Source organism: Rosa chinensis, chromosome 1, assembly GCF_002994745.2.
Source record: "Rosa chinensis cultivar Old Blush chromosome 1, RchiOBHm-V2, whole genome shotgun sequence".
NCBI lineage: Eukaryota > Viridiplantae > Streptophyta > Magnoliopsida > Rosales > Rosaceae > Rosa > Rosa chinensis.
The window spans coordinates 47,957,829-47,985,755 of record NC_037088.1 but is presented as its reverse complement, the minus strand read 5'-3'; the positions used below and the strand labels follow the sequence as shown (position 1 = coordinate 47,985,755).

The window sequence follows — 27,927 nt, the reverse complement described above, 5'->3', positions numbered from 1 at the left end:
TGATTCAATTAGATAATTAAATGATTTCCGATTCGATTGATTTTTTACTGAGATGATCTTTAAAGGATAATTTAAGATATAGACCGTTGGATTATAAATTTATTAAGTAAAAATATGTTAATCGACAACTGGGTGAATATACTCATTCACCCTGGGGTGAACCTAAGAATTGTTCGTAAGGTCTGCAAACAACAAATTTGTGTAAATTCGCGGATATCACATTGATAGTGCCACTTTGAAAAAAAGACGTACTTGCACGTCGATCGCTCAGCCTAGCTTCGCTTGAACTCAGAATTGCATATATATATATATATATATATATATATATATATATATATATATATATATATATATATATAGATCCTATCTAGAGAGGAGCTCCGCTTTGAAAATTAACGTGTGAAGTTCGAGTTTTGGGTCACTTTTCGGTCGCATATCCACATCTCAACCTTTCAGCATTTAGGTACTAGTGTATAGATCATCTCTGCAAATTTTCAGCCGAAATAATGATCGTTAAGATATTGATAATTGCGTTAAAGCTAGTACGGTTCAGGTTGACAGATTCAGTTCGTCTATTAGTTTAAGCGAGTTAGATACCTTAACAATCATCAATTTATATATATACAGATCTCATCCAGAGCGGAGCTCTGCTTTGAAATTAATGTGTGAAGTTCGAGTTTTGGGTTATTTTTCGGTCGCATATGCACATCTCGACCGTTCCGTTTTTAGGTACTAGTGTATAGATCAACTCTGCAAATTTTCAGCAAAATTGATGATTGTTAAGGTATCTAACTCGCTTAAACTAATGGACGAACTGAATCTGTCAACCTGAACCGTACTAGCTTTAACGCAATTATCAATACCTTAACTATCATCATTTTGGCTGAAAATTTGCAGAGATGATCTATACACTAGTACCTTAAAACTGAACGGTCGAGATGTGCATATGCGACCAAAAAGTGACAAAAAACTCAAACTTCACACGTTAATTTTCAAAACGGAGCTCCGCTCTGGATAGAATCTGTATATATATATATATATATATATATTAAATTCAGTGAGAGGCATTTATATATATATATATATATATATATATATATATATATACACACACACTCAGTGATACAATGCCTCTCATATTCACTTGATCCCTGTTTAACCATTCAAACAAAACTCCATCGCCAAAGATCCTCGGCTCTCATAACCATGGTGATGGAGCAATATTATAATTTCCATCCCATCACCCTCCTCTTTGGCTTTGTTTCCTTTCTGGCAATCTCCCTCTTGGTGCTCTTCAACAGGCACAGATCCCAGTTCACCGGCAACAACCTCCCGCTGGGTAACGTCGGCTACCCGGTGATCGGAGAGAGCTACGAGTTCGTCTCTTCAGCCAGGAAAGGCCACCTCGGGAAGTTCATCTTAGACCGGGTGAACAAGCACTCCTCCCAAGTCTTCAAGACCTCTTTGATTGGGGAGAGAGCTGCGTTCTTCTGCGGCGCCACCACTTGCAACAAGTTCTTGTTCTCCAATGAGAAAAAGCTTGTCCAAGCCTGGTTTTCGAGCTCTGTCAACAAGATCTTCCGTTCTTCCACCGAAACATCAGCCGCAGATGACGCAACAAGACGAGAAAGATGCTACACAACTTCTTGAAGCTCAACGCTCTGCAACGATACTTCGGAATCATTAACCAGTGTACCCAATCCCACTTTGCAGATAGCTGGGAAAACGAAAACGACATTCATGCCCTAGAACTCGCCAAGAAGTAAGTCCCATGATCTAATCAATAAATTAAAAGAATTTACTACGTATGGAGTTTATAACAACTTTTTCTTTTTCTTTTCTTAATGGGTCTTATCGAAAATACATAAATTGTTAGAATGAAGTAGAAATATCAACTGAAAATTCATTAATACAAGTAAAATGTAGCTTCTTTTGAGAAAAATATCGTTAGCCAACTTGTGTTTGCTATCTGGTACGTAGTACCTTATTATATGAATTGACATATGACTCGAACAATAATACTCTTTTCAAATGCTCTAACTGCTTGAAGTTTTCTACATGTCAATAACAGCTACACCTTCAAGCTTGCTGCACGCTTGTTTGTTAGCCTTGAAGATAAGGCGGACATTGAAAAACTCAGCAAACCATTCCGTGCAGTGAATGCCGGAACCATATCGCTGCCCATTGACTTCCCCGGAACTCTGTTGAGTAAAGTCATCAAGGCCGCCAACTTGATTAGGAAGGATTTGTACAAGATGATCAAGCAGATCGAGGAAGGTCGACTTAGCAGACGGCAATGCATCCCACACACAAGACATGTTATCACACATGCTCTTGACCTCTGATCATGAAGATGGAACATATCTGAAGGAATCTGATATCGCCGATAAGATTCTTGGTATGTTGGTTGCCGGCTTCGACACACTAAGATCTGAATTGACTTACATTCTCGGACCTCCGCCGAACGGAATAAATGTGTAAGGTGCCGGTCCCTTTCCTTCAAATCTTGACGGGTCGAATTTCTCCGGTTCAGGGAAACAATCGGCGCTCATGCATGTGTGTCAAGTTTGCGCTCCAATACAACTTCCACCCTTTCGGAATGGTGAAACCATTGAAGACAAAATCCGTTAAAGCTTCCCTGAAGTTTCCTTGAACAGGTGGTGCCATCCTCAGCACTTCTTGAGCTACATTCCACGAACATTTCATCTTCTGAAGGTCTTCCCACTTCAACGGCTCTCCTGGGGCTTTTGAATTTACAATCTCCATTTGCTCTGTTTTAATTAACACCGAGAAAATAATTATAGACATTAAAAAACAATAGTAATCTATAATCATTTATAGAACTCCATGTCCTAGCTAGCTAGGTGCTCACAACCAAACAACCATATGATAAGATTTATTTATTTATATTCATTATGGGTGTTAGAGCCTATTGAAATTTCAAAGTTAGGCTCCATTGATTAATTTTTTTTTTATTACATTAGAGGGGAATTAAACTCTTGATCTACCGTAATTCTAACTCAATTTTCAACTTCTCCCAACTTGGGCTAACCCCAAGGGTAGACAAAGAGCTCGTTTGAGATACTGTATCAACTTAGGTATGATACCTGAAAAATGGACGGGATTTTCATATATTGAAAAACATTAAAATTTTGTTAAATAATACGGAGAACTTAGTGCGTGTAGTTTTAAATTAATTCATGCAATACTACGCGCATATATACCTTTGTAGACTGCATCATAGATATGAGGTAGCTCGATCGCTAAGATACTTCACAATGAAAGTCAATTCAGCACACTAAGTGTGTGATGAAATTAGAAGTGCAGGGGCACAACTGATTTAATGTGTAAAAGTCAGGGAGGTAAAATGAAATTAACTCTATCAATAATGTTGAAAACTGAAAACATTAAGGTGACTTGATCCACATGTTTTGTGTACACTACGCCTTTTGATTCAGGTCCTAAAGTTCGATTTCACTTTTCTGATATGAAAAGAAAATAGTACATGTCAGTTTCTTCAAATATATACTCGCAGATCACTAAACAAATGGAAGGAGTTATGTGCGCTTCAAATTAATTCTAGTTCTATGTTAATTGCTCTAGTTAATATACATTACATCTGTCTGTGGGAGATCAAATACTCCTCATATGTGAATAGATAGTAAATATGTGAAATGAGGAAAAGTCGATTTTCAACTTCCTTCCTATGTGACGTGGGGTGGCAAATATTTGCAGGAGATCAAATTCTGTTTCACATGGACCACAAGGTTCGCAGCTTCAGCTTCGATCTCAAGTTTATATTATTTTCAGTTTTTCACATGGTCCACGCTCCACACTAAGTTTATATTTTCTCTGCATAGCTCCGATGGCACATATCTTATCGCAAACTTAGTTTGACTTGATAGTGCCACTTACTATAAAAAAAAAGACCTGCACGTTGATCCTTCGCTTGAACTCAGTATAGTATATAATTGTATATGAACTCAATGATACAATGCCTCTCAGATTCACTGGATCCCTGTAAACCATTCAAACAAGCTCCATCACCAAAGATCCTCAGCTCTCAAAACCATGGTGATGGAGCAATATTATTTCCATCACATCACCCTCCTCTTGGGCTTTGTTTCCTTTCTCGCAATATCTCTCCTGGTGCGCCTCTTCTACAGGCACAGATCCCAGTTCACCGGCAACGACCTCCCCCCAGGAAGAGTGGGTTACCCGGTGATCGGGGAGACCTACGAGTTCCTCTCTTCGGCCCGGAAAGGCCAGCCCGAAAAATTTATCTCCGACCGGGTAAACAAGTACTCGTCTCAAATTTTCAAGACCTCCTTGATTGGGGAGAAAACTGCCTTCTTCTGCGGCAACACCTGCAACAAGTTCTTGTTCTCCAAGGAGAACAAGTTTGTGACTGTATGGTGGCCTAGTACTGTCGACAAGATCTTCCCTTCTTCGACTGAGACTTCGTCGTCCGTAGAAGAGGGCAGGAAGATGAGAAAGATGCTTCCTAACTTCTTGAAGCTCGACGCTCTGCAACGCTACTTTACCACCATGGACCAGTGTGCTCAATCACACTTCGCTGATTGCTGGGAAAACCAAAACGAAGTTAAAGTCTTTCCCCTCGTCAAGGAGTAAGTCCGTCTTAACCATTTTTTTTATATTTGTTTTATCAATAAGTCCATAAATACAACGTATAATAAAACCTCTATAGATGAATATGTTAGGAGTACGAAAAATTATTACTTTAGAGGAGTTATTATATTCTTGATAAATGCATTGTTTATTATTATAAAACATAGTCTAGTTTGATTAGGTTATCTATCGAAGATAATCAAGATCCACATGACAATTATGTTATAACAAATGTTTCTTCGAATGAGAATATTTCAAGCATAACTTTGAATAACTACTTGCTACAAAATGAAAAATAATATACCAAATCTAGTACATGACTACATGCATTGCAATTCAGTTAATACACAAGGAAAAATCAAAGGACTATAAAAGGATATTTTGATAATTAGTTAAATTTAAAAAAAATATAAATTGTTAAAAGTTCTTTAATTATTATGTATTTTGAATTTTTATATACTATTTCTTTTGTGCATTTCAACAATTATTAATATTTTTTTTACCATATTTCTTTCATTTACTTCATCAATTATTACTTTATATATTCACTGGGTCCTTAAGGATGTCTAGAAATATTATTATCTTATGCATTTAGCGAAGTTTTTAGTAATATGCGTTCACCAGTCCTGAGTCGGAACTGGAGAAATTTATTATTTAATCGAGATTATTAATTTATCGAACATTCATTTATCGAGATTTTAATTGTACATATAATTATATTTTTTTTGAGTAAAAGAGAGCTAATTTATTAATCCTTGGCAATATGATTACAATCAAAGCTTAGAACATCTCTAAGCATAAAAGGGACCACATCAGTCCAGTCTACACTATGGCAGGATTCACAGGCTTCACTTGCAAGCCTGTGTGCTGCAGCATTTGCAGTACGAGGTGTGTGTGAGATGGTTACACCTTGTCTATCTTGGAGCCACTCTCTGATGTCATTGATCAGATTGCCATGCTCCAAATTTTGATACTCTTCCATGTGGATCTCAGAGACAGCCATAAGGCAATCAGTTTCAACTTGGCAATATGATATCTGCCACGTTTGCAGCAAGTCCAAACCAACTTTAAGTACTAACATCTCAACTTGTTTCGCTAATGTGACAAACTGAACGTGATGAGCAAAGGCTACCATGCAATGCCCTTGGTCATTCTGGAGAACACCACCAATCCCCCCTTCAGTTCGACCTTGCAGGAATGCTCCATCCACATTAAGCTTCCAGCTGCCTAACTTAGGAAGAGAACGCCTTACATTTTTCTGCTTTATGGGCTGCGTTAACTACTGGCAATGAGCTTGCTGGTATTCATGATACCATGCCATTGTACTACAGACTAAGTCCTGCGTAGTTTGCACATGATCTGACCATTAAGTCGCATTTTTGTTCCTCCAAATTCCCCAAATAACCATAAGAAGCTTCTGAAAATCTTCAGTTTTGAGATGGATAGCTTGTTCGAGGATCCATTCCTTAAAATCAAAGATAGGAGAGACTAGAGGTTTAAGCTTAAAAGGCTCACCCTCTAAAATCTTTGCAGCGACTGGACATGCACAAAAGACATGAGCAACATCTTCAAACCGGTACATGCATAATACACATTTCAACTCACCTTGATAACCCTTTGTAACCAGTTTCGCTGCTCGAGGTGGTAATAAGTTCTGACAAGCTCTCCATGCACAGTTAAGAACTTTTCCCGGTACCTTAGATTTCCATAGTTTGTGTCACAGTACCTTATAAGAGTCACCATTTGAAGTAGAGGCCAAAGCACTGCCCATAACTAAGCTGCGCATAATCCAGTACGCCGTCTTGACCGAATAGCAGCCTCTTCTCTCAAGTTTCCATACAATCCTATCGTGGAGCACCCTACGACTCGAAGGAAGACTTAAAATCTTTGTAGCAATATGGTGTGGGAACAAATTGTAGATAGAAGGTTCTATCCAAGTTCTAGTGGTAGGATCAATGAGGTCAGAGACTTTTCTAAACTCACAATTAGCAGGTCTGTGTATCATGTACGCGGGACAATCAGGGATCCATTTGTCTTCCCAAAGATCAATCTGCGTGCCATCACCAACTTGCCAATGCACTCCTGCAGCAAGAACCGGCCTGCCTTGCAAGATACTATGCCAAGAGAACGATGGATGATCACTTACTTCTGCATCCCAAAAGAGCAATGAGGGTAATACCGAGCTTTAAATAATCTAGCAATAAGAGAATTAGGATACTTGATCAATCTCCAGCCTTGCTTTGTAAGCATCGCAAGATTATAAGTGTACAAATTCTTGAAGCCCAAACCTCCCTCATGCTTCGTGAAGCACAATCTTTCCCAGCTTCGCCAATGGATCTTCTTCTTGTTTTCCTTATCACCCTAAAAGAAACCAGCACACAGCTGGTGGATGTCATCACATTGTGTTTTGGGAAGCAAGTAACAATTCATGGCATGCAAAGGCATAGTTTGTACCACTGCTTTGATTAGAACCTCCTTGCCCGCCTAGCTTAGTAATTTGGATTTCCACCCAACCAATTTTTTGGTAAGCTTCTCCTTTATATATGCAAAGATGGCTATCTTGGACTTTCCAACCCTCATTGGCAAACCAAGGTACCTGTCGTGTTCTTCTACCTTGTTAACCTGGAGAATGTCTGCAAGTTTCTATTGCAGATTAGGGTGCACATTCCTGCTAAATACCACACTACTCTTCTGGTAGTTTATTTTTTGTCCAGATACCAATTCATACAAGTTGAGGAGCTCTCTATACCTGTGACATTCCAACTCAGTAGCTACTCCAAAAATGAAGCTATCGTCTACAAAGAAAAGTTGATGTAATACGGGAGCTTCAGGACTCATTTTTAGCCCTTGAATGATCTGCCTGTCAACTGAGTGGGAAATCAGAGTGGAGAGACCTTCAGCACAAAGAATGAAGATGTATAGGGATAAGGGATCACCTTGCCTTATTCCTCTGGTAGGGTAGATGATTTCTATTGGTTGATCATTTAGCATAATAGAATAATGCACTGATGTAATACTTTGCATAATGATCTCCACCCACCTTGAGGCAAATCCAAGCTTAAGCAATATAGCTTAAACAAAACCCCATTCTAGTATGTCATAGGCTTTAGAGATATCCAATTTCAAAGAGAAAAAGCCTGCTTCTTGTCTTCTTAGGTTGTGCATGAAATGCGCGACCTCAGTAGCCACTAAAGTGTTATCAGAGATTAATCTGCTTGGCACATATGCACTTTGCAAGGGAGAAATGATAGAAGGAAAAAGTCTCTTTAGGCGATTGGCTACCACTTTGGAAGCAATTCTGTAAATGACATTACATAAAGCAATAGGCCTGAAGTGACTTGCCTCTTCATGCTAACTTGTAGCATGCATGCCATTACCAGCTAGGGGTTGTGACCACCCTCGTTGTATCACACTTAGACAATCTGCGTGGCCATGCCACATCTCTTCAAAATGAAATCATTTTGGAGCACGCCACACAATTCTTCGTTCAGCGCTAACTTCCACCAGCAAAGGGGTATGATCAGACTCAATTGGCGACAGAGTTACAACCCTAGAACAAGAAAATAAATCGCGCCATTTTGGGGAGTCAAAACTTCTATCTAATCTTTCTTTCGTGAACTTGGTGGACCAGGTGTATCGACTACCCATGACAGGACCCGACCCAAGAATCACCCCGAAACCTGGATACGAGCCTGCGGGGCCCACGTTAGGTGAAATCCAACCGAAAAATCGGCAGAACCTCCCCTAATATGGGCTACCCAAATAGTTCACAAACCTGGATATGCTTTCAACTATAACTTCTACTCAACCTACTATATCAAATTTACAATCCAAGCACATATATTACATCCGGAAAGTTCAAATCCCAACATAATCCTCCGTAAGCGACAACATCCAACAAACTTAAAAGAAAAGGTTTATCAGAGCAACACTAAACTAAGCCGATATCATACAAGGTAGGTTAAGTAATAACCTACGGACAAAAAACGGAAGCGCTGATTTCCAAGTCCTTGAGCCTGGACGCGATCTCTGCTAATCTGAAATCTGGGCATTTGAAAACGAAGGGCCCAGGGGAAAACATATAAAATCCATTAGAGTGAGTGGACAAAACCGAAACTAGAATCAAAACAATTTATGGTATGCTTCCCCATTTCTCTTTTTAACAAAACCATCATGCAGCTAAACCCAACGAAGTTCCAACTCAATCCTTTTCCAAGAAACTCATTTGATGACTAGGAAGGACTGCTTCCTAGGCATCTCATGCCATCGGGGAGGGACTGCCACCCGATGACGCATCGGAAGGGACTGCCAACCGGAGTAGGAGGCGGTGATTAGTTGGGACTGCCAACTAGCCACAGGTAGTAGACGGGACTGCCGACGAACTACCTCAAGTCATCTGGAAGGGACTGCCAACCAGATGACGCATCGGATGGGACTGCCAACCGAGCTGTAGTCTGGAAGGGACTGCCAACCAGACTATTACCTAGAAGGGACTGCCAACTAGGTAAGATACGCATGCGCCAAAACTGGCCTCCTTGTCAACTGTTTCCTTTTTAAATCCTTTATTTTCCACAAAGTCACATTTACTCGAATAGCAATCCATTTCAAAATTTAATACCATGCTGCATGCATTATTTAAATAAAATAAAGGTCCACTCACAAGTGAGTCCCGCAGCTAACCCTGCTGCCTGCCTGTGTCCTCCTCGCTCGAGGGCTCAGTACGTCCTGTCACAATAGAATAGGATATAATTAACCATATAATGAAATACTCTCAAAAACAACTCATTCCCCTCGGAATAAGCATCCGTTAATCCTAAATTGTTATACAACCCCCACTCTTCAATTCGGAATTAAATTCTATAATTCCTTACAATCTCAATGCCCTCCAACTCATAACAGCTCAACCGATTTTTAATTCGATTTCTCAATCGTTCAAAGACTTCACTTAATCTAAATCTTCACAAGGACCGTTCGATAACTTAATCAATTTAATTTCACTTCCTTCATCACAAATTACCACCAATTTATAATATATAAATCCTTTTCCAAAATTTCCACATTCTTTCTTAACTTTCCTTATTTCCATTCACAAATCCAACTCTAAATCTCAAATCCTCTCTAAATTTTCTTTTCCAAACCACAATCTCAACATCAAATTCCTCAACAATATAGACCAATCCCACAATAACATTGACAATAAATTACCAAGAGATTAAGTCAAAAGATTCATCAACTAAAACATTTAAAACATCCAAAAATTCCAAATTTCTCTTTGACATTCCAAACCCAATATATTTCTTCAACCTCTCAACACTCTCAACTCAACACCAAAAACATGACAACAAATTCTCAACCCAAGATAATAATCTTAACCACCTTAGAACCACAACCAACATCAAATTCCAAGGAAACTCATTAACCAACAACCTTAAATCTAACACAACAATTCATAGACTACAACTAACAGTTCCTATACCTGCAACAACAACCAAATTCAAGTAGAAATAACCAGAAAAATCAAACAAGAACCCAAGAATTCGAGAGTTACTGTTCACGGTACTGTTCACAGTCTCAAACACCCTCAAATCTTCTTCCACCGATCAAAACGAGCTGCAACAAGGTTAGGAATACGTTCAGTACTTCCCCAACAACCAAAACCCCCAAAGAATCCGGCCGGAAATCGCCCGAAACCGGACATCAAAGCAAAAATCCATTTTTTTCCATTTCTGCAATTCTCCTCATATCTCCAAAACCAAAGCTACCCAAGGTGAAATACTTACATGGCTAGAAGGAGAAGGAAGCGAGGATCACGCTGTGCCCAAGCTTTCGTCCTGCGGTGGCCGGACGGCGACGGAATCGCAGGAGAGAGGGAGAGCAGCGACGGAAGAAAGAAAAAAAAGAAAAGGGGGGGGTGACTCGGGTTCTACCCGTGCTCTCTCTCTTTCCCTTTTTTTTTTTTTTTTTCTGATTCTTTCCCTTTCTCTCTCTTCCATCTGATTTTTAACCCTTCCTTCCACAAATAGAAGCTCACAAAAAAAAAAAAAAAAAAAAACCATGCCAAAAATAGAAATTTCTATTTTTGGTCATAACTTTTCCGATATAAATCCAATTTAAACAAACTACGTGTCCACGAACTCGATTTTTCGTATTCTATGACAATCTCAAATAAATTTTCTAATTTACCGGACTAAAGAAAAAGTCACTCCTCGGTCAACCACGGTAAAAAGTAACTAGTAAAGACTTTAAGGTACGGGGCATTACAACCCACATACCCCATATCATGCATGTAACGCCCCAAGCTGCACCTCACCAGCTTAAGCACGTCACAGCGCCGCGAGTCTCTAAAACATAAACCGAACGCTCGATTTATATCTTAGGGAACCGATAGGCAATTTTGTTTGAAAGACTTTTTGTACAAACACAGCAAAAGCTACAAATATTCTTGAGGTGAAAAACTTGAGTTGCTGAAATCTATTTCATTCGTCCAGAACTTGGATAAAGGCTCAGACAAGGTTGAATTTCACTTGAAGAGAATTCAACTAAAAGATGACACGAGACTAGATAACCACAAATTTCAGAACACAAAGTTCGAGAAATAGAATTTAGAATAAGGTTCACACTGTAATTTACCGAACTTGTTCTGCACACCCAGCTCCATCCACTATTGTCCCGTCACCAGTGCACAGTACCTACATCCATACTGTTGTAGGGGTGAGCTTTCGTCCTCGCTGCTCAACAGGAACTCTAACTCGACTAGGTTTGAAAATCCACAGATAAATGTTGGAGCTCCAGTATGAACACATGCTTAAACCAAAGATTTAAAGGAATGACAAACTTTAATGTTTTTCAACTTGAAAACTTATGCATGATGATTAAATAAATACGGCGCCAAATCCAAGTTTTACCTGATGGCCGGTCCCATAGACCCACTACACGATCTTACCTCAATTTAATTTATCACCAGGTAAGCGTAGCGAGAGCGTCCGCTACCTAGCTACACACACGGATCGGGTCGTCATTGCGATCGCTCACCGTCCGACCGGTGTAACTAACCCTCCGGAGGTTTTGGGGATCGAACCCAAGGAAGTTAGAGCCACCCTTCGCTCTCAAGCCATCACATTTCTCACATGGTTTGGTTAGTATGCATTGCATTTGAACATGACCAAACCATACCAACTAACTAACATGCATTATTTAATAACAATATAAGAAAATCACTAACTGAGGAGAGTCCTGAAACCCTACCTGGATTCCGATGCTTTCTCTCACGTACTCCGAGAGTCGCGAACCTTCTGTTCCTCGGGTAACTGGAGTCCTAAGTTCCGACATTTCGATAGTCAATATCTTTTGAACAATTAATTGAAATCTCGACGAGTACAAATCGTACAATCAAGTTTTCCTGGTTTGACCAGGAGTTGACCAACTTTGACCATTATTTGACCAACGTTTGACCAATCGATACTGGTTCGATAATTAACCCAAATTACCGAACACTTACTTGAAATTTACGATATCGACCAAATATATATTAAGTGCACCCGATTTACTAAGGCCACCCAATATATATAATTTCTTTTATTCATTTATTATCAAACTGCGAAATACACAAGCAAACCAATAACGATTTCTCCAACAAACGATTCCACATTTACTTAACCGTTTTATCGCATAGTAATTCGACAAAATTTACTATGGACACCCAATTCTTTCCATTTTCATGCAAGATGTGCCCAAAACTACTATGAACACCCAAGCTTGACCATTTTCAATTATTCCACAAACATTCTAAACAACACTAACAAGGCATCAAGCATGATAATCACAATCTACTCTACATAGTCAGTTCCACGACCAATTTTCAGCATAACAACATCAATTTCCTACCCAATTCAAACATAAACTCCAAGCTACCGAAACTATAACAATCTGACAAAACTCCACAGCTAAGGAAATTGATTTCCACCAAGTCATACCAACTCAAGCTACTAACTTCGGATTTGCATGACAATAACCAAACTTCAATTCAACATTTTGAATTATACCTTCAAATTCCAACTGCAACCAAATCAAACTCCTTGCGGAAACTAGGCAGATGATGAATTGAGGATGTCAACTTGATCTGCCCAGCCAACTGCCCAATTCCTTGTCTACAGTTGCAGTCGAGGCCGAGACCAAGCCAAGGAGAGCCGGAAAGGTCGCCGGCGTCGAAGAACACGTCGGAGCCGTAGCTGCCCAGAAACGTAAATCATCAAAACTTAATCTAATTCAAAAACTAAGTGTAGAAACGTGTAGAGCATGACGAGAGGATGAAGTTCCATACCAAATGTATCCCAAACGGTGACCGGAGTCGCCGCTGTAATTCGTTGAAACTCGCCGGAGGTTCTTCATGCTTTGGATCGTCGATTCTCCGTTCACAGTCGCTGCATGTACAACCTGAGACCACAGGGACGTAGGCGCCACCGAGACGAAGCTGTTGCCGGTGGTCCGCCGCAGAGAGGTGGCGGAAGAAGCGATTTCCGATCGGACCCAGTCGCGGGTCGTGTCTGTCTCGGTCAGAGAACTCTGGTTCTCTCCCTCTCTCGATCCTTCTGCTATTCCCACTAATCAAGATTCGTATATATAGATTGATCCAACTAGCGGCGGACGATCAAGCGATGGAGAGAATAAATGGCTCAGATCGCACCGCATACTTTTTATTTCTTTATTTAATTTCTAAAATTCCACAACTTCGGAAAATAGTTAAAAATAGCTCGGGTATCCGGAAAATTTCCACGAACTCGTCATGACGTGTTCTTTACTATCCAACTCCTAAATTGAGGATTTCACTTTACGAAAAATTTCTGAAATTTTCCTCGAGCATTTTGACATTTATCGCAATCGTTGAGTAAGTTCACGTACGATTTCCATTAAGCTCGATACATTTTTCTGGGGCTCACAATGCAGATCACAGTCCACCATTGTTTGTCGAAAAGACTGCATTGGTGCCCAAGCCCTAGGAACTCCACCAGATTCTCATTGTTGCTCATTATTTCATTAAAATCCCCCGCCATGATCCAAAGGGGAGAGCAAGGCTGAGCAGCGAGGGTTTTGATAAGGTTCCATGTGCGGTGACATTGACTACTATGTGCAAAACCATAGATTCAAGTAAATCTCCATATTTCTTGCGTCCCAAGTTGCCCGATCTCAGCATCAATATGATAAGGTCCATTAGTCCATACGTTCTCAATCTAACTGGAGTATCTGCCTTCCATAGGAGAGCTACTCCTTGGGACTCATCCTCACAAGGATAACAAATACACCCCGCAAAACCCAGATTCACTCGAAGGGACTCAAGCAGACTCGGCAGTGCAAGGGTTTCAGAGAGGAAAATCATACTATGGTTTTTTGCCTGCACCATATTGACCAATGCTCTTTGAGTTTCATGGTTGACAATTCCACAACAATTCCAAAGAAGTATATTGAGTTGCAGCATGTTGCTGAGATCGAGGGCTGCACAGAGCAGCGTGCTGGCGGCTAGAGTTTGGCCTCACTGCTTAGAGTTTTACAGTTCTGAATTAATTAGAATAGATTGAACGTCAATTAATACATATTAATTTTGTATATATAATTAGCTTGCAATAAAGCTGCTTTTATTTACTAGCTTTGTAATCGGTTAACTTGTGCTTTCCAAAGTCTCTTGATTTTCTTCACTTTTTCCAGTCTTGATTGTCCTTGGCTTTCAATCTCAACCGTTAACTCATAATATTCAAAGGCTATAAATAATTCGCATCTGATTATTAATCACCTAAAAGTGGGGCTAACAACGTTATCTTTATTTCCATCGAAAATGTTCACCTGGTCAGTTATTGACCAAGAAAATAATGTTCAACTACCCTTGGATGTAAATCCAATGGCATAGAGAATTAGTATTAAGTTGAGGTGTTTTGTTTTCCACCATTTGATGTAAATCTAAGGATTATTGAGTATAAATTATTTGGTCAGCAACTGACCAGGTGAACACCACTGAAGATTATCTCACTTCTTCTTGCCTTTCCCTTATTCTCCAAAGTCTTTTCGATTACATCTAGAAAAGTTTCAATCTTGCAGAATTTTATTTTCAACAAGGTCAAATCGACGTGTTGAATTAAATGGCTACACATATGAACAACCCATATCAAATCCAAAAGATCAGCCACTTGAGAAACGCTTGTGCGGTCCTTTAAAGTTTTAACCCAGATCCTTAAATCCTCTTTTGCAAGTTCTTTAATATTCATGTTTGTCCCACGTACCGGTACATACACTCGATCTCCTTCATTGTTCCAATGAATATCTTTTCTTTTCTTTTTTGACAAGGAGTATCTTATAAATATTGGCTTTTAAGTTCTTTTATTTGAGAATGTATAGATAGAGACGGTATTTATTTAAGTGAAGTAAATTTGTTTAGTGGATGCGCGACTGTTTGTTAGCCTTGATTTTGTATTACATGTAATCTACAGCTATACCTTCAAGCTTGCTGCGCGACTGTTTGTTAGCCTTGAGGATCAAAAGGACGTAGAAAAACTTAGCAAACCATTCCATCTAATGAATGCCGGAATCATGTCGATGCCCATCGACTTCCCCGGGACGCCGTTCAACAAAGCCATTAAGGCGGCCAACTTGATCCGGAAGGATATGTACAAGATCATCAAGCAGAGGAAGGTTGATTTAGCGGAGGGCAAGGCGTCACCGACACAAGACATATTGTCACACATGCTCTCCACTTGCGATGAGCATGGAACATATCTGAAGGAGTCCGATATCGCCGATAAAATTCTTGGAATGTTGGTTGCCGGCTTTGACACACTGACTGTTGCATTGACATTCATTGTAAAGTATATGGGCGAGCTTCCACATATCTATGACGCTGTCTACAAAGGTACAACTTCTACGAATATTACTACTTTACTAGTACGAGTAAAATTATATCTGTTTTCTGTCTTACATAAATTAAAGCATGCATCGCATCAATTTTTTAATGTAGATTAATTAACTCGAATAAGTGATAGATCAATTAGCTTGGTTGAATAGAAAGAAAGATAGTAGTTATTTCATACTGGTCTCATACTCATGCGATGCACGTGTTGATGAACATATAAATTCATTTGTCACTCACGTCTTTAATTTTTTCATTTTCTTAATATTTTTATTTTACTATAATAATCATTTTATATAATTTTATTATGAGTTTTAAATTTTTAAGTTAAAAAGAATTATGGGCATTTTAAAATCTGATGAATCCCTTTGACACTAAAGGAACGCCTAAAAACAAAAAAACAAAAGGAATGCCTAAATATCTAATCTACCATATTATAGATTAGGAAACTGGGATATTCGACCTAGCGCGGCGTTGCTAGGGTTTACTTTCTAGAGATCTAGAAAGCAAAAATTCTACTACCATGGATTTGGAAATTCTTAGTTGGAATTGTAGAGGGATCTGCAATGACACAATAACGAGAGTATTGAAAGATTTGATTGCTCAGAACCGTCCTCAAGTTGTTTTCATCTGTGAAACAAAAATCAGTCGTCTCTCTGATTTTAACGCTTTGTCTACTGCCTTAGGGTTTCCCAATTCACGGGAAGTCTTGAGTGATGGGCAGGCTGGGGGTTTGGGTATGTTTTGGAGTGACAAAGTGCAGGCGAAGATTGGAACAGTCTCACAACATCATATGGATCTGTTCATTGACAGCGGTGTTGGTAATCCTCACTGCAAATTGACTGGCTTTTACTGCTATGCCCGGACGTCAGAGCGTGATCATTCCTGGCAGCTGTTACGTGATTTGAGAGATTTGGATGCACTGCCATGGGTTGTTATTGGGGATTTCAACGAGATCCTCAATAATGATGAGAAGAAAGACTGTCCGACTAGGGCAGAGAGACAAATGCGGGGGTTTCGTGATGCTCTAGGTTATGGGGATTTAATAGACCTAGGGTTTCATGGCCCTCAATCTACATGGTGGAACTCGAAAACCCAGCTTCGGCTGGACAGAGCAGTTTGCACACCTTCTTGGTTTGATATCTATGGCCATGCGAGACTACAACATCTGCCACCTGGCGATTCAGATCACGTCCCTATCCTGCTTAATGCCAACACGGTACCATTGCCTAAGAGAAGGATCCATTGTAGATTCAAGTTTGAATCTTACTGGTTGCAGAATAGTGAGTGTGATGATGTTGTGAAGACGACATGGGCTACTGATGTTCTTGGTTCACCCATGTTTCATGTAATGCAGAAGATTACCTATACAAGGTTAGAGCTAGATAAATGGCAGAAAAGGGCATATAAGGGCAGACAATTGTAGATGCTTGGCATTAGAGCGAGAATGGAGGAATTGCTTGATGTTCAGTTGTCTGAGGTTGTGACGAGGGAGAAGAAACAATTGACGGAAAAGCTGCAGTGTCTTCTTTCACAAGAAGAAAGCTTTTGGAAGCAACGTTCCAAAGTGCATTGTTTGAAAGAGGGAGACCGAAATACGAGTTATTTTCATAGGAAGATTGCTAATAGAAGGAGAAAAAAATACTCTTTGTGGGTTGTATAATGAAGATGGCGAATGGTGTGAGGAGGATGAGGAAGTGGAGAAGGTTATAACTTCTTATTTCTCTACTATGTTTACTGCCTCCGAGATTGATATGGAAGCTATGAACACTACCTTGGAGGGAATCCAGCCTTGCGTTTCTCATGAGATGAATTTTCAGTTATGTGCATAGTATTCTCAGGAAGAGGTGAGTTATGCTTTATTCCAGATGTATCCAACCAAGTCCCCTGGGCTGGATGGTATGCCTCCCCTATTTTTCCAACACTATTGGGAAACTATTGGAAGCGACATTACTGAGGCAGTACAAAATTGTTTAGAAACAGGTCAGTTTTTGAAGCAGATTAATTTTACACACATATGCCTTATTCCAAAAGTGCCTAATCCAGAACATATGGCTGATTTGCGGCCTATTGCATTATGTAATGTAATCCACAAGATATGTTCGAAGGTTATTGCCAACAGATTGAAGCTTTTTCTCCCAAATTTGATATCTCCATTTTAAAGTGCATTTGTACCAGGAAGGCTGATTACAGACAATATACTTGTCGCTAACGAAGTAGCTCATTTTGTGCATAATAAAAGGGATGGAAGTGAGGGCTTCATGGCTCTGAAGCTCGACTTTAGTAAGGCCTATGACAGGATGGAGTGGACTTTCCTTCGAAGGGTGATGGAGAGATTTGGTTTTGCTTCTAGCTGGATTGATACGGTAATGCAGTGTGTTTGCTCTGTAAGGTACTCTTTCTTGATCTGTGGTAAACCTCGGGGGTTGGTTATCCCTAGCAGAGGACTGAGGAAAGGTGACCCTTTATCACCTTATTTATTTCTCATTGGAGCAGAGGGTTTTTCTGCTTTACTTCGACAAAAGCAGGAGTTAGGGGTTCTATCAGGCATTGAGGTTTGTCATGAAGCCCTAGCAGTTAAACATTTATTGTTTGCTGATGACAGCATGCTTTATGCCCATGCCTCTTTAGAGGATTGTTATCAGATTCAAGAAGTGCTTGAGATTTATGGTAGAGCCTCTGGTCAATTGGTTAATTTTAACAAGAGTTCTTCTGTTGTTTTTAGCCAAAATGTTTCAGAGTTCATGAGAGATGAAATTGCTAGCCTTTTGGGGGTTGAAGAAGTGGAGTCTCATGAGAAATATTTAGGTTTGCCAACTTACGTGGGAAGGAAGAAAACTTCTACCTTTCATTACATCAAAGATAATTTGTCAACGAAGCTGGCAAATTGGCAAGGAAAGTTGTTAAGTGGAGCTGGGAAGGACATTCTTATCCAGGTGATTGCTCAGGCTCTACCTACTTATGCTATGAGTGTTTTCCAACTCACGAAGAATTTCTGTGATGATCTTGAGCAAATGTGTGCTCGCTTTTGGTGGGGTAGTAAACTGAATGAGAGAAAAATTCATTGAAAATCTTGGAAAGCTTTATGCAACCCTAAGGAGGAAGGGGGTCTAGGTTTATCTAATTTCAACTCTGCATTGTTAGCCAAACAAGCTTGGCATGTGGTAAACAATCCGGATTCATTGGTAGCTCGGATCTACAAAGCAAAATACTTTCCAGATTCTAACTTCTAGTTGGCTGAACCTTCTACTTCTCCTTCTTACTCATGGAGAAGTTTGTTTTCTACTAGGGAGTTTCTACGACGGAGCTCTTATTGGCAAATTGGTAATGGCTTGTCTGTAAACATATGGTCAGATTGTTGGGTGCCTGGGGTTGCAGACTACAAACCGGCTGCTAATGAAACTACTTCGTTGGAAGTTAATCAGGTTAGCAATTTGCTTGATCATGCAGGGCAGTGGAATGCTAGCTTGATTAGAAGGGTGTTTACAAGGGAAGAGGCAGAAGCTATTATGAGTATTCCTCTGAGTACATGAGCAGTTGAAGATAGAGTAGTGTGGAGGGTGGAGAAGAGCGGTAAATTTACAGTTAAGTCTGCTTACCGTCTTGAGTTTTCCCTCTCACATTCAAGAAGTCCTTTCCAGGTATCAGTGGGTGTGAGTTTTTAGAAGAAGCTTTGGGCAATAGTCGTTCCAAATTCTGCTAAAGTTCACATTTGGAGAGTTTGTCACAATATTTTACCTTCTCTAGAAAGGCTTGCTTCGAAAAGGGTGATCTTGGACTCACATATTTGCATTCTATGCTCTTCTGACTTGGAGACTATAATTCATTTATGCCGAGATTGTCCATTTACCAAACAGGTGCTTCAATCTAATGGTATGCTATCACAGGTTTGTTATAACCCTCACTCTGCTTATCTTGATATTATTGAGTGGATTAGTTTTTGTGCTCATGAGCTTTCAATTAAAGACCTGGGTGATTTGATTTATCTATTTTGGGGCATTTGGAAGGAACGGAATTGTCGGATTTGGGACAACAAAAGGGTTACAGCTACTGAGGTACTTATTATGACAACGTCTAGGCTGCATGCTTTTAGGTTTCACAATCTAAAACCATTGGTTGGTCGTGCTGTGAGGACAGTACGCTGGTCTTCTCCTCTTATGGGATGGTGCAAGATCAATATAGATGATTCATATAATCATGCTACCAAATGTGGGGGTGTTGGCTTCGTAGTAAGAGACAATTTGGGCAGATTTCTTGCTGGTGGATGTAGACCATTTCAGGGTTTACTTTGCCCGGAGCATGTTGAGTTGTTAGGATGCAAACTGGCCTTGCATTTTGCTGTGGAGCAAGGACTTGCTCCTGCTATATTAGAAACTGATGCACAAGTAGTCCAGAGACAATTGATGCATCGTGATGACCCTAATACTTCTGCTTTGGGTCGAATATATGATGATCTAGATTTGATACTTGAGTCTCATCCAAACTTAAAGATTGTGCATGTTCATAGAAGTGCTAATAGAGTGGCTCATCTCATGGCTGCACATGCTTGTACTGAAACCCATGAATGTTTTTATTTTTCTTCTCCCTCCTTTATGCTTGCTGCATTAGCAGCTGAAGCTACCTCTATGTAATACTTTTTTAAGATGCAATAAATTTCTGACCTCCTTTCCCAAAAAAAGAATAGATTACGAAACTGATCTTGCATAATTTAACAATGGTATATATCTTAATTGTCTTTTCTTTTCTTTTCTTTTCTAATTCTGGTAATTAATAAATGTTTCCTTGGTGTTAATCTAACTTGAAAACACAGAGCAAATGGAGATCGCAAATTCAAAGGCCCCGGGGGAGTCGTTGAAGTGGGATGACCTTCAGAAGATGAAGTACTCATGGAATGTAGCACAAGAAGTGCTGAGATTGGCACCGCCTGTTCAAGGAGCCTTCAGGGTGACATTGGCCGATTTTGCCATCAATGGTTTTAAAATTCCAAAAGGGTGGAAGTTGTACTGGAGCCCACTTTCGACACACAAGAATGCCGATGTCTTCCCGGAACCGGAGAAATTTGACCCGTCAAGATTTGAAGGAAAGGGACCTGCACCTTACATGTATGTTCCGTTCGGCGGAGGCCCGAGAATGTGTCCAGGAAATGAGTACTCCCGAGTGGTAATACTGGTGTTCATGCATAACTTGGTGAAGAGGTTCAAGTGGGAAAAAAATTTTCCTAATGAGAAGACAACCATTGCTCCTTTCCCCATCCCCACCAAAGGGCTTCCCGTCCGCCTTTTTCATCACCACAGATCGTCAGCTCAGCCATAACTACATGATCTATATATATAGTCATCATAAAAAAATAAATCCAAGAATCAGCCGCAAGATGTTAAAATTTACACAATAATTCGTACTATAAACTATCTCAGAATAAGCACATGTAAACACATATACTGTAATTTACATATTATGAGTGTTGTAGTAGTCGCATCATAATTTAGATTGCAATAGTATATCTATACTAATATATGCAAATTTACATGAACCAAAGATTAACTATGACAAATATAGGATTGATATGTTATTCTGATCCTAAGTTAGGATGCGTAAGACATTGCAATCCTATAAAATAGTAAGTGTGTGTGTGTGTGTATCGCAGCAAGCAATATAATTTGAAATAAAAGATAAAGGGATTGTAGAGATACTAACTGGATCTACTGCCTCCTTGAATTGTTCTTCTCCTAGATTCACCCTTGATCTCAGATTGTTAATGGGATAATTTGATTGAGGTATGGTGCTCTAGCAGGATCAATGAAAGCGTTGTAATCCACTTTATATCAGAAAAGCAGTTAAGGCAGTTCCTTTCCATCAAGGAACTATCTTATAACTTCCTTGTCTTTATTTGATGGATTACTCTAAATAACCATACTATTTGAATTCAAATTCAAAACAGATTGCATTAGTAAAAGTATTTTCGATTGCAAGTTTTATTTAATATTCTGATGTTACAAACTGAACTCTAATACGCCTCACAATGTCAGCTTAAGTGAAAATGTTGATATCTAGTTGACTAAGGTCTTACACAAGATGGGCCTTAAATTTGTAATTTTTTTTTTCCTGATGATTATATTAAAGTTTAGGATTGACAAGGAAAATTAAGGGTTGAACACATTTGATTAAAATTTGCAACTAGCCTCACATTTGATGAAATTAAAGGTGCATGAGCTCAAATGATTTAAGACTTTAAGCAACGAGGTAAACTAAAATTATACCAAAAAATAATTACATAGACCAAACTTCTTCCTCACACCCTATTAGGGTATATGATTTATTGAAAACCGATTACTCAATTATATTGACAATGGCAAAATTACATGATGTATTTTTTATTTGGAAACTTGAACGGCGGATGCCATGAAAGGCTCTTCCGTTTAGTTTCTTTTTCTTTTTCTTATCAAACAACAAAAAATTATACAAAGTTATGCTCAGATGGGTCAGTTGATTTTGTAACCCATTAACTGATATTGGATTAAAATTGGGCCTGGTTGTCAACTCTGTGCCTCCGGCTCGGCCCACTAACCACCAAGCAGCACACCTTCTCAAATCTTCTTCCCGCCCGGCTCCGTCCATAAATACCCCTCCTCTCCTCTCCACTCACACTCTCGCTCTCTCAATTCTCAGAAATTTCAAACTCTTAAGATGCCTCATTTCCGTTTCTCTCTCTAACCACACCTCTCCTAATCTCCTCGAGCTTCAAGCCTTCAACTCCGTTCCAGATCGAATCGTCCGTACCTCTGAAAACCTAAAACTCGGCGATTCGGAGCGATGAAGTTGAAGATCAACAAAGCCTGCGATCTCAGCTCCATCTCCGTCCTTCCTCCTCACAACAGGTTCGATTGCTTCACTCTATTTCAATTTCGCGACCTTATCTCTACCGCAATGTGCTTCGTTTTGTTCCTGAGAAAATCTGGAAAATGCTTTGAATTTTAACCGACTTAGAGAGTGTTCGTGAGAATTCTAGCTTCGTTGATTTGTATTTGCTATTTTTTTTCTTCTTGAATTTGACTGAAAATTTCTCTAGGCTCGATCTGAGCTCTACGAGCTAGACGCCCGGTTTGGATCACGAGAAAATGGAGGAAAATTATTCAGAAAATCAAGTTGTGGATCTTCAGCTTTTATTTCTAGGTTTTCTCACTCATCTGAGTTCGCTCTCAGCTCGATTTTAGTTTTTTCTTCCTCCGGTTCAATTTTCTTGAAATTTTTAGTGTGCTTAGTCAATCTGTTTGGTTCTCCAGAAAATGATTAGTCCACTGTGAGTTCGATTTTGTTTTTTGCTTCCATAATATGTAGTTTTTGATCTCCGAGAAAATGTTGAGTATGCTTACCTGACTACATGGATCTCAATCTCTTCCAGTTCCGGTTGAAATGCTCAGTTTGTGATATCAATAATGTCAAAAATTGAAAGATTAAGATGACTGGATCCAAATGTTTTGTTTAAACTACGCTTTTGATTCAGGTCCTCAAGATCGATTTCAGTTTTCTGATATGAAAAAAAAAAATAGTCCATGTCAGTTTCTTCAATATACAGTAGCAGAAACTAAAGAAATGGAAGGAAGTATGTGTGCTTCAAATTGATTCTAGATCTATGTTAATTGCTCTAGTCAATATATATTACATGTGTCTGTGGGAGATCAAACCTCCTCATATGTGAATAGATAGTAAATATGTGAAATGAACAAAAGTCGATTTTCAACATCCTATGTGATGTGGCTAATAGATTGAATTGCTGAAACCTCCTTTACTTGTGCTGATTTTTTCATTGATTTGCAGGAGATCAAATTCTGTTTCACATGGACCACAAGGTTCGCAGCTTCAGCTTCGATCTCAACCATCAGAGCAGTCATTTTCTCAGGGACTCTCATCTCAGTATGGCATGTTTTCTCAGCTCTCTCAGACATCTCTTGACGCTTTTACAGATCAGGTAGAATCTCTATATTACACCATATATTCAATATTTTATTTTGACAAACCGACATTCAATCAAGTGGATTTGGCTCTATTAGGAATCGTTTTAGTTGGAAAAGCATATAAGTTTGAGCAGTTTCCATATCGTTAACGGGAGACCAATTTATTTAAATATCAGTGAACTCTATTTCTTATCAGTCATACATTAGGAGTACTAAAGAAAATAGGTTGTGCCCTTGAAAATTGTTCTTTCCCAGAACTCTGTGCAGTAATTAGAATTAGTTGATATCATTCATAGGTTTCTCTAGCAGTCCTAAATTATTGCTTGTGTTCATATCTCTACAGAGGTCTCAAGAACGGGAGAACACTGTGAAGAAGATTGCTCGCTTACCCCTAATTAGTCATGCCCGTGAAGAGAGTCAAATGCAGATTTCAAGACCTTCCAACAGTCTCACGCGCAAGTGGAGTTCTGCTTCTGGTTCAGATCATCGATGTAAGTTTCTTACAAAGTTGAATGGCATAAGTAGTATTAGAGAAAGAAAAAAAGAAAAGAAAAAAAAAAAGCTTCTAGTAATGTATTTTCAAGGGGGTAATAATAACAGCCCCATAAAGGTCTTGCTCTTGTATGTGTACGCCTGGCTTTTAATGGGAAACCTTTTCTTTTATCTGCCTGAGCAGGTCAGATCAGTGAGGAATTTGAACATCGTATTGGAATAATGGAAACTTCATTAAGCAAGTTTGGGATGATCTTGGATTCTGTCCAGAGTGACGTTATGCAAGTAAAGAAAGGAACAAAAGAAGTTTCAATGGAGAGTGAGTCATCTATTCTTTGACACATTGAAATGTATGAGCTGATGAGAAAATATATTATCGAATGGCTGTAAGTTGTAGTGCTGGCTAATCTGCATAAGAAGTTGTTGTAGCTCCTAGCCTCTGATATAGGAATAAATATTCAAATTAATGTGAGAGGGCTGAAGTCACTGATCAAGCATATTGAAACAAAATTTGTAGGATCTTCCATTTGGCCATAATTCCAAGATATTTTATTGAAAATAAAGCAACCAAAACTCATATTTGGGAGGAAAATGGTATCTAGTTGCTAACTTTCACTTGGGCTGGAATTGGAATAAATAAGTTCATTCTGTTAAATAGGATACTATATTTGATTTTTTGTTTACCTGTGAAGAGAAATAAATGGGGAGTCTATGCTATACAACATGTCAAAAATTTACCATTGTAAGTAATTCATTTTCTTTCTTAATTCAGTGGAAGCAGTACAGCAGAAGTTGATGGTTCAAGACAGCTTGCTGCAGTTAATGGTAATATACGTACAATCCCCTAGTTTACTTTCTTCTTTACTCACTTGGTTGCTTCAAGCATCCAGGATTCTGCACCTTCTAACTCAGCCAATATATGGTAAAGCAGAATAAGGGGCAAGAAGATTTCAAAGCTAGCCTTGATGCGGGCATCAAATCTATGTCGGAGCAACTGAGCAAAAATGAAAATCAAGATAAATTACAGGAGATGTTCTTAGTGCTTTCAACCTTACCAGAAAAGATTGAAGCATCCATCCTGAGTTCGCAAAATAATTTACACAGCTCCTTCATCAAGGAAATGCAGGTATGCATGATGTATAATGGAAAGTAAACTGCAACCACTTAACGCAGTAGATTATGAACTTTTAACTCTTACGGTTTCTTTTGGATGAGCTAAAGTGATAACTCATCATTTCTTCTTTCTGGCAAAAGAACTTCTTGTTCTTCTCTATTTTCTACTATTATTGTCCAGTTGAACGTATAATATTCGGCATGCCTCTGATTGCTAATTAATCCCTCTCATCTTTTTGCTTGCAGAAACTGCTTTGCAGTATCCAAACATGCCAGAATCAGATTATGTACCCCATCCAAACATCCAAAGTGCTATCTGTAGTTTCACCAAAGGCACCAAAGGTGATTTACATTCCTCTTATTATGGCTCATCAACCTTATCAAGCACCCATACCCTATTATTTGTTACTTGAATACCTTTGAAATTTGGAAATTTGCAGGCTGCTGCCATTCCTGCTATTCCACAAGTAGAGCAAAAGCCTAAGAGGACGTATGTGAGAAAGTATGTGAGGAAGTACAAAGCACAAGCACCCTCTTTACCTTCATCAAAGGTGATCCATACTTCTCTAATGATGTACTATTGACTTATTCAAGCACTCATGTGATTTATTATCATAAAACCTTTCATATCTAGAAATTGCAGGGCGCTGCCTGTCACTCTGTTCCAGAAAAAAGGACACAGCCTATTAAGAAGTATGTGAGAAAATTTCTTTTGACTGTTATTCCTTGAGACAGCTAGTATATTCATCAGTGGCACCATAGGGGTGCACTTGTCTGTTCCATGGTTTTGATAGTGTCATTGTTGTGTTGTTAGAGAGTTCGAGAGGCTTAAAAACCCTGCTCTCGATTCCCACTCAACTGTACCTCCAAAGGTTTCTGTTCAAGCAGCTGTAGTTACAACGACAGAAACAGGAGGCTGGAAGACTGTAAAGGCGGGAAAAGCAACCTCTATTGATAGGGTGCCCCAGAAAGCACAAAAACATAATGGAATTACCTTGGTTAAACAGGTACCCTTTTAATTTTTTTTTTCCTCATCTTTCTCGTTAATTTGGAAATAGACACTAAGTTGTCTCATCTAGATATGTTTCTGGTATTAAGGTGATAGACTTAATAATATATATGTGCTGAGTGTTCCTGTCTTAAATTCTTATTGCAATTGAAGCAAAGTTCCTTACTATTTTAAGCATTACATGAAAAACTTTATATTTGCTCATCTCGGGTATTTGAACTTATATATATGGCTCATATGAGATGGCAATGCATGATGCAGGAAAGAGGAGGTAGAATTATCATTGAATCAGATGAGGACATTGATGGAGGATTTTCATTCTTACTTGACGAGAAAGAAACAGGTACATGGTGGAAGTAGCATTTGGGCCGTACCTATTAACTTTGATGAGCCTCATGTCTTGCTTTTGCCAAAGACTTAAGATCATAGTGCTTACTCAACAAAATTTTTATTGAATTAATTTGAAGTCTAGACCAAAATGAGGTACCTCAAAGAAAGAATAGCTTCTATACTAGTGGCCTTTCTCGAAGAGCCTCTTTAAGGAAGTTAATGGCTGCTGGCTTCTGATAATCATAAGTATGTTGGTAGTCACTAATTAAACCTAAAGTATGAGTGTTTTTTTTTTTTTCAGGAATTAAGGGTTAAACCAATACAAACTAGGGAAATGGTAAAAGATTTATCCAAAGGCTTCACTTTTCTCACTATTGGCAGGCCATGGATATGAATATTCGATATATATGTCACGCACTGTTGCTTCTGGTTGTTTTCCAAGTACATGATCATTTTGCTCTGAATTAACTGTAGTCATTATTGTTTTCCTAGAAGACATAAAAAACTATATGATTGAAGAGGTAGACCAAGAGACAGAACGGATTTTGAGGAGGGCAAGGAGGCGAAAGAGAAGATGCTGTAACCCTATAATTATTAACTGAAGGTACACATTACAACTCTACATCTGTTTTTCTGGTGCTTCCAATTTCTCGTAGTGCAGGCATTACAAAGTTCCTTTCTTCCCTGACTGAAAACTTGATAACAATTTTGCTTACCACCTTCGACCATGATGAACTGTTGTCATCTCTTATCAATTAAAGCCAAGTTGTAATACTACACAGTCTACATCATGGTTAAAGGTGATGATCAAAAATTGCTCTCGAACTGTACTTTGGTTTCAGATGCTCGGTAAATTCAAATAATCCGTTGTGTTTGACACTGCAGTTTGACTCATAGAGTGCTGTTTGCTATTTGTGCAGATGCTTGAAGTCTGCTCCTCCCATGTGCTTTGTGTCCTAACCCATAACCCCAACATTATGTGCTTTGAATCCTTTGATTACTTTGGGGTATGTTTTTCCCCATGCCCTATTGTTATATCCCTATACCTCCTAGTAGTTATAGATGTCCTTTGGGACACATAGATAGCCAAAGAACTTTGGGTTCATCCCTCAGTTGTTGTAAAGAACAGGTAATATGATCAAAGAGATCCCACTATTGTCTGGCAATTCTCAGCACGGCCCGTACTCAGAGGCAAGTCTCTAATAGGTGTCTATGAATCGGTCGTATACAATAACGTGTCTATCGTCTCGTCACATATTGCAATAAATATGAAGACGATTGATTGTATACAACCGACGATTGTGAAGTTTCTTCATTGGGAACACCAGATTAAAGGTCAAGGCTGTCAAGGGCCTTACCATCCCTAAGGCTTTAGGCCTGAGAAAAGTTCAATGCCTAGCTTGGTCCCATTTTCCTGTTCCTTTCACAAAAGCTAGATATCGTTTCTGTCGGTGCGAGCCCACACGTGGGAAGTTGCTACAAAGTTAGTACCAGCTTCTCTTCTTCGTTGC

General features: G+C 39.1%; 2 protein-coding genes and 1 pseudogene across 6 annotated transcripts; all 3 read left to right on the top strand.

Annotated features, from left to right (window-relative positions):
* The first annotated feature begins 1,206 nt into the window (after positions 1 to 1,206).
* LOC112168380 lies at positions 1,207 to 2,481 on the top strand (annotated as a pseudogene).
* Positions 2,482 to 4,017: 1,536 nt separating this feature from the next.
* On the top strand, positions 4,018 to 21,035 carry LOC112185234 (beta-amyrin 28-monooxygenase). The gene is made up of 3 exons (XM_024323451.2): positions 4,018 to 4,628; positions 15,105 to 15,523; positions 20,331 to 21,035. Exons 1-3 carry the CDS (start codon positions 4,072 to 4,074, stop codon positions 20,831 to 20,833), a joined length of 1,479 nt encoding a protein of 492 aa, XP_024179219.1. The 5' UTR covers positions 4,018 to 4,071; the 3' UTR covers positions 20,834 to 21,035.
* Positions 21,036 to 22,092: 1,057 nt separating this feature from the next.
* On the top strand, positions 22,093 to 27,582 carry LOC112181721 (putative recombination initiation defects 3). 5 transcript variants are annotated; one of them, XM_040512744.1, is made up of 13 exons: positions 22,093 to 22,395; positions 23,336 to 23,486; positions 23,816 to 23,963; positions 24,149 to 24,283; positions 24,737 to 24,789; positions 24,893 to 25,090; positions 25,324 to 25,419; positions 25,518 to 25,628; positions 25,712 to 25,770; positions 25,892 to 26,084; positions 26,348 to 26,429; positions 26,909 to 27,020; positions 27,337 to 27,582. In XM_040512744.1, exons 1-12 carry the CDS (start codon positions 22,331 to 22,333, stop codon positions 27,016 to 27,018), a joined length of 1,401 nt encoding a protein of 466 aa, XP_040368678.1. In that variant the 5' UTR covers positions 22,093 to 22,330; the 3' UTR covers positions 27,019 to 27,020; positions 27,337 to 27,582. The 5 variants fall into 5 exon arrangements, with proteins under 5 accessions (XP_040368678.1, XP_040368681.1, XP_040368680.1 ...); XM_040512746.1 differs by having other exon boundaries at positions 22,095 to 22,395; positions 25,721 to 25,770; XM_040512745.1 differs by having other exon boundaries at positions 22,096 to 22,395; positions 26,912 to 27,020.
* Positions 27,583 to 27,927: the final 345 nt, after the last annotated feature.

Coding starts and splice junctions, on each gene's coding strand:
- LOC112185234 (XM_024323451.2), top strand. CDS start 4,072: ATGGTGATGGAGCAATATTATTTCCATCACATCACCCTCCTCTTGGGC. Junction 4,629..15,104: donor GTCTTTCCCCTCGTCAAGGA/GTAAGTCCGTCT, acceptor TGTAATCTACAG/CTATACCTTCAAGCTTGCTG. Junction 15,524..20,330: donor CTATGACGCTGTCTACAAAG/GTACAACTTCTA, acceptor TTGAAAACACAG/AGCAAATGGAGATCGCAAAT.
- LOC112181721 (XM_040512744.1), top strand. CDS start 22,331: ATGAAGTTGAAGATCAACAAAGCCTGCGATCTCAGCTCCATCTCCGTC. Junction 24,284..24,736: donor AAAAGAAGTTTCAATGGAGA/GTGAGTCATCTA, acceptor TTCTTAATTCAG/TGGAAGCAGTACAGCAGAAG. Junction 24,790..24,892: donor ACAGCTTGCTGCAGTTAATG/GTAATATACGTA, acceptor TATATGGTAAAG/CAGAATAAGGGGCAAGAAGA.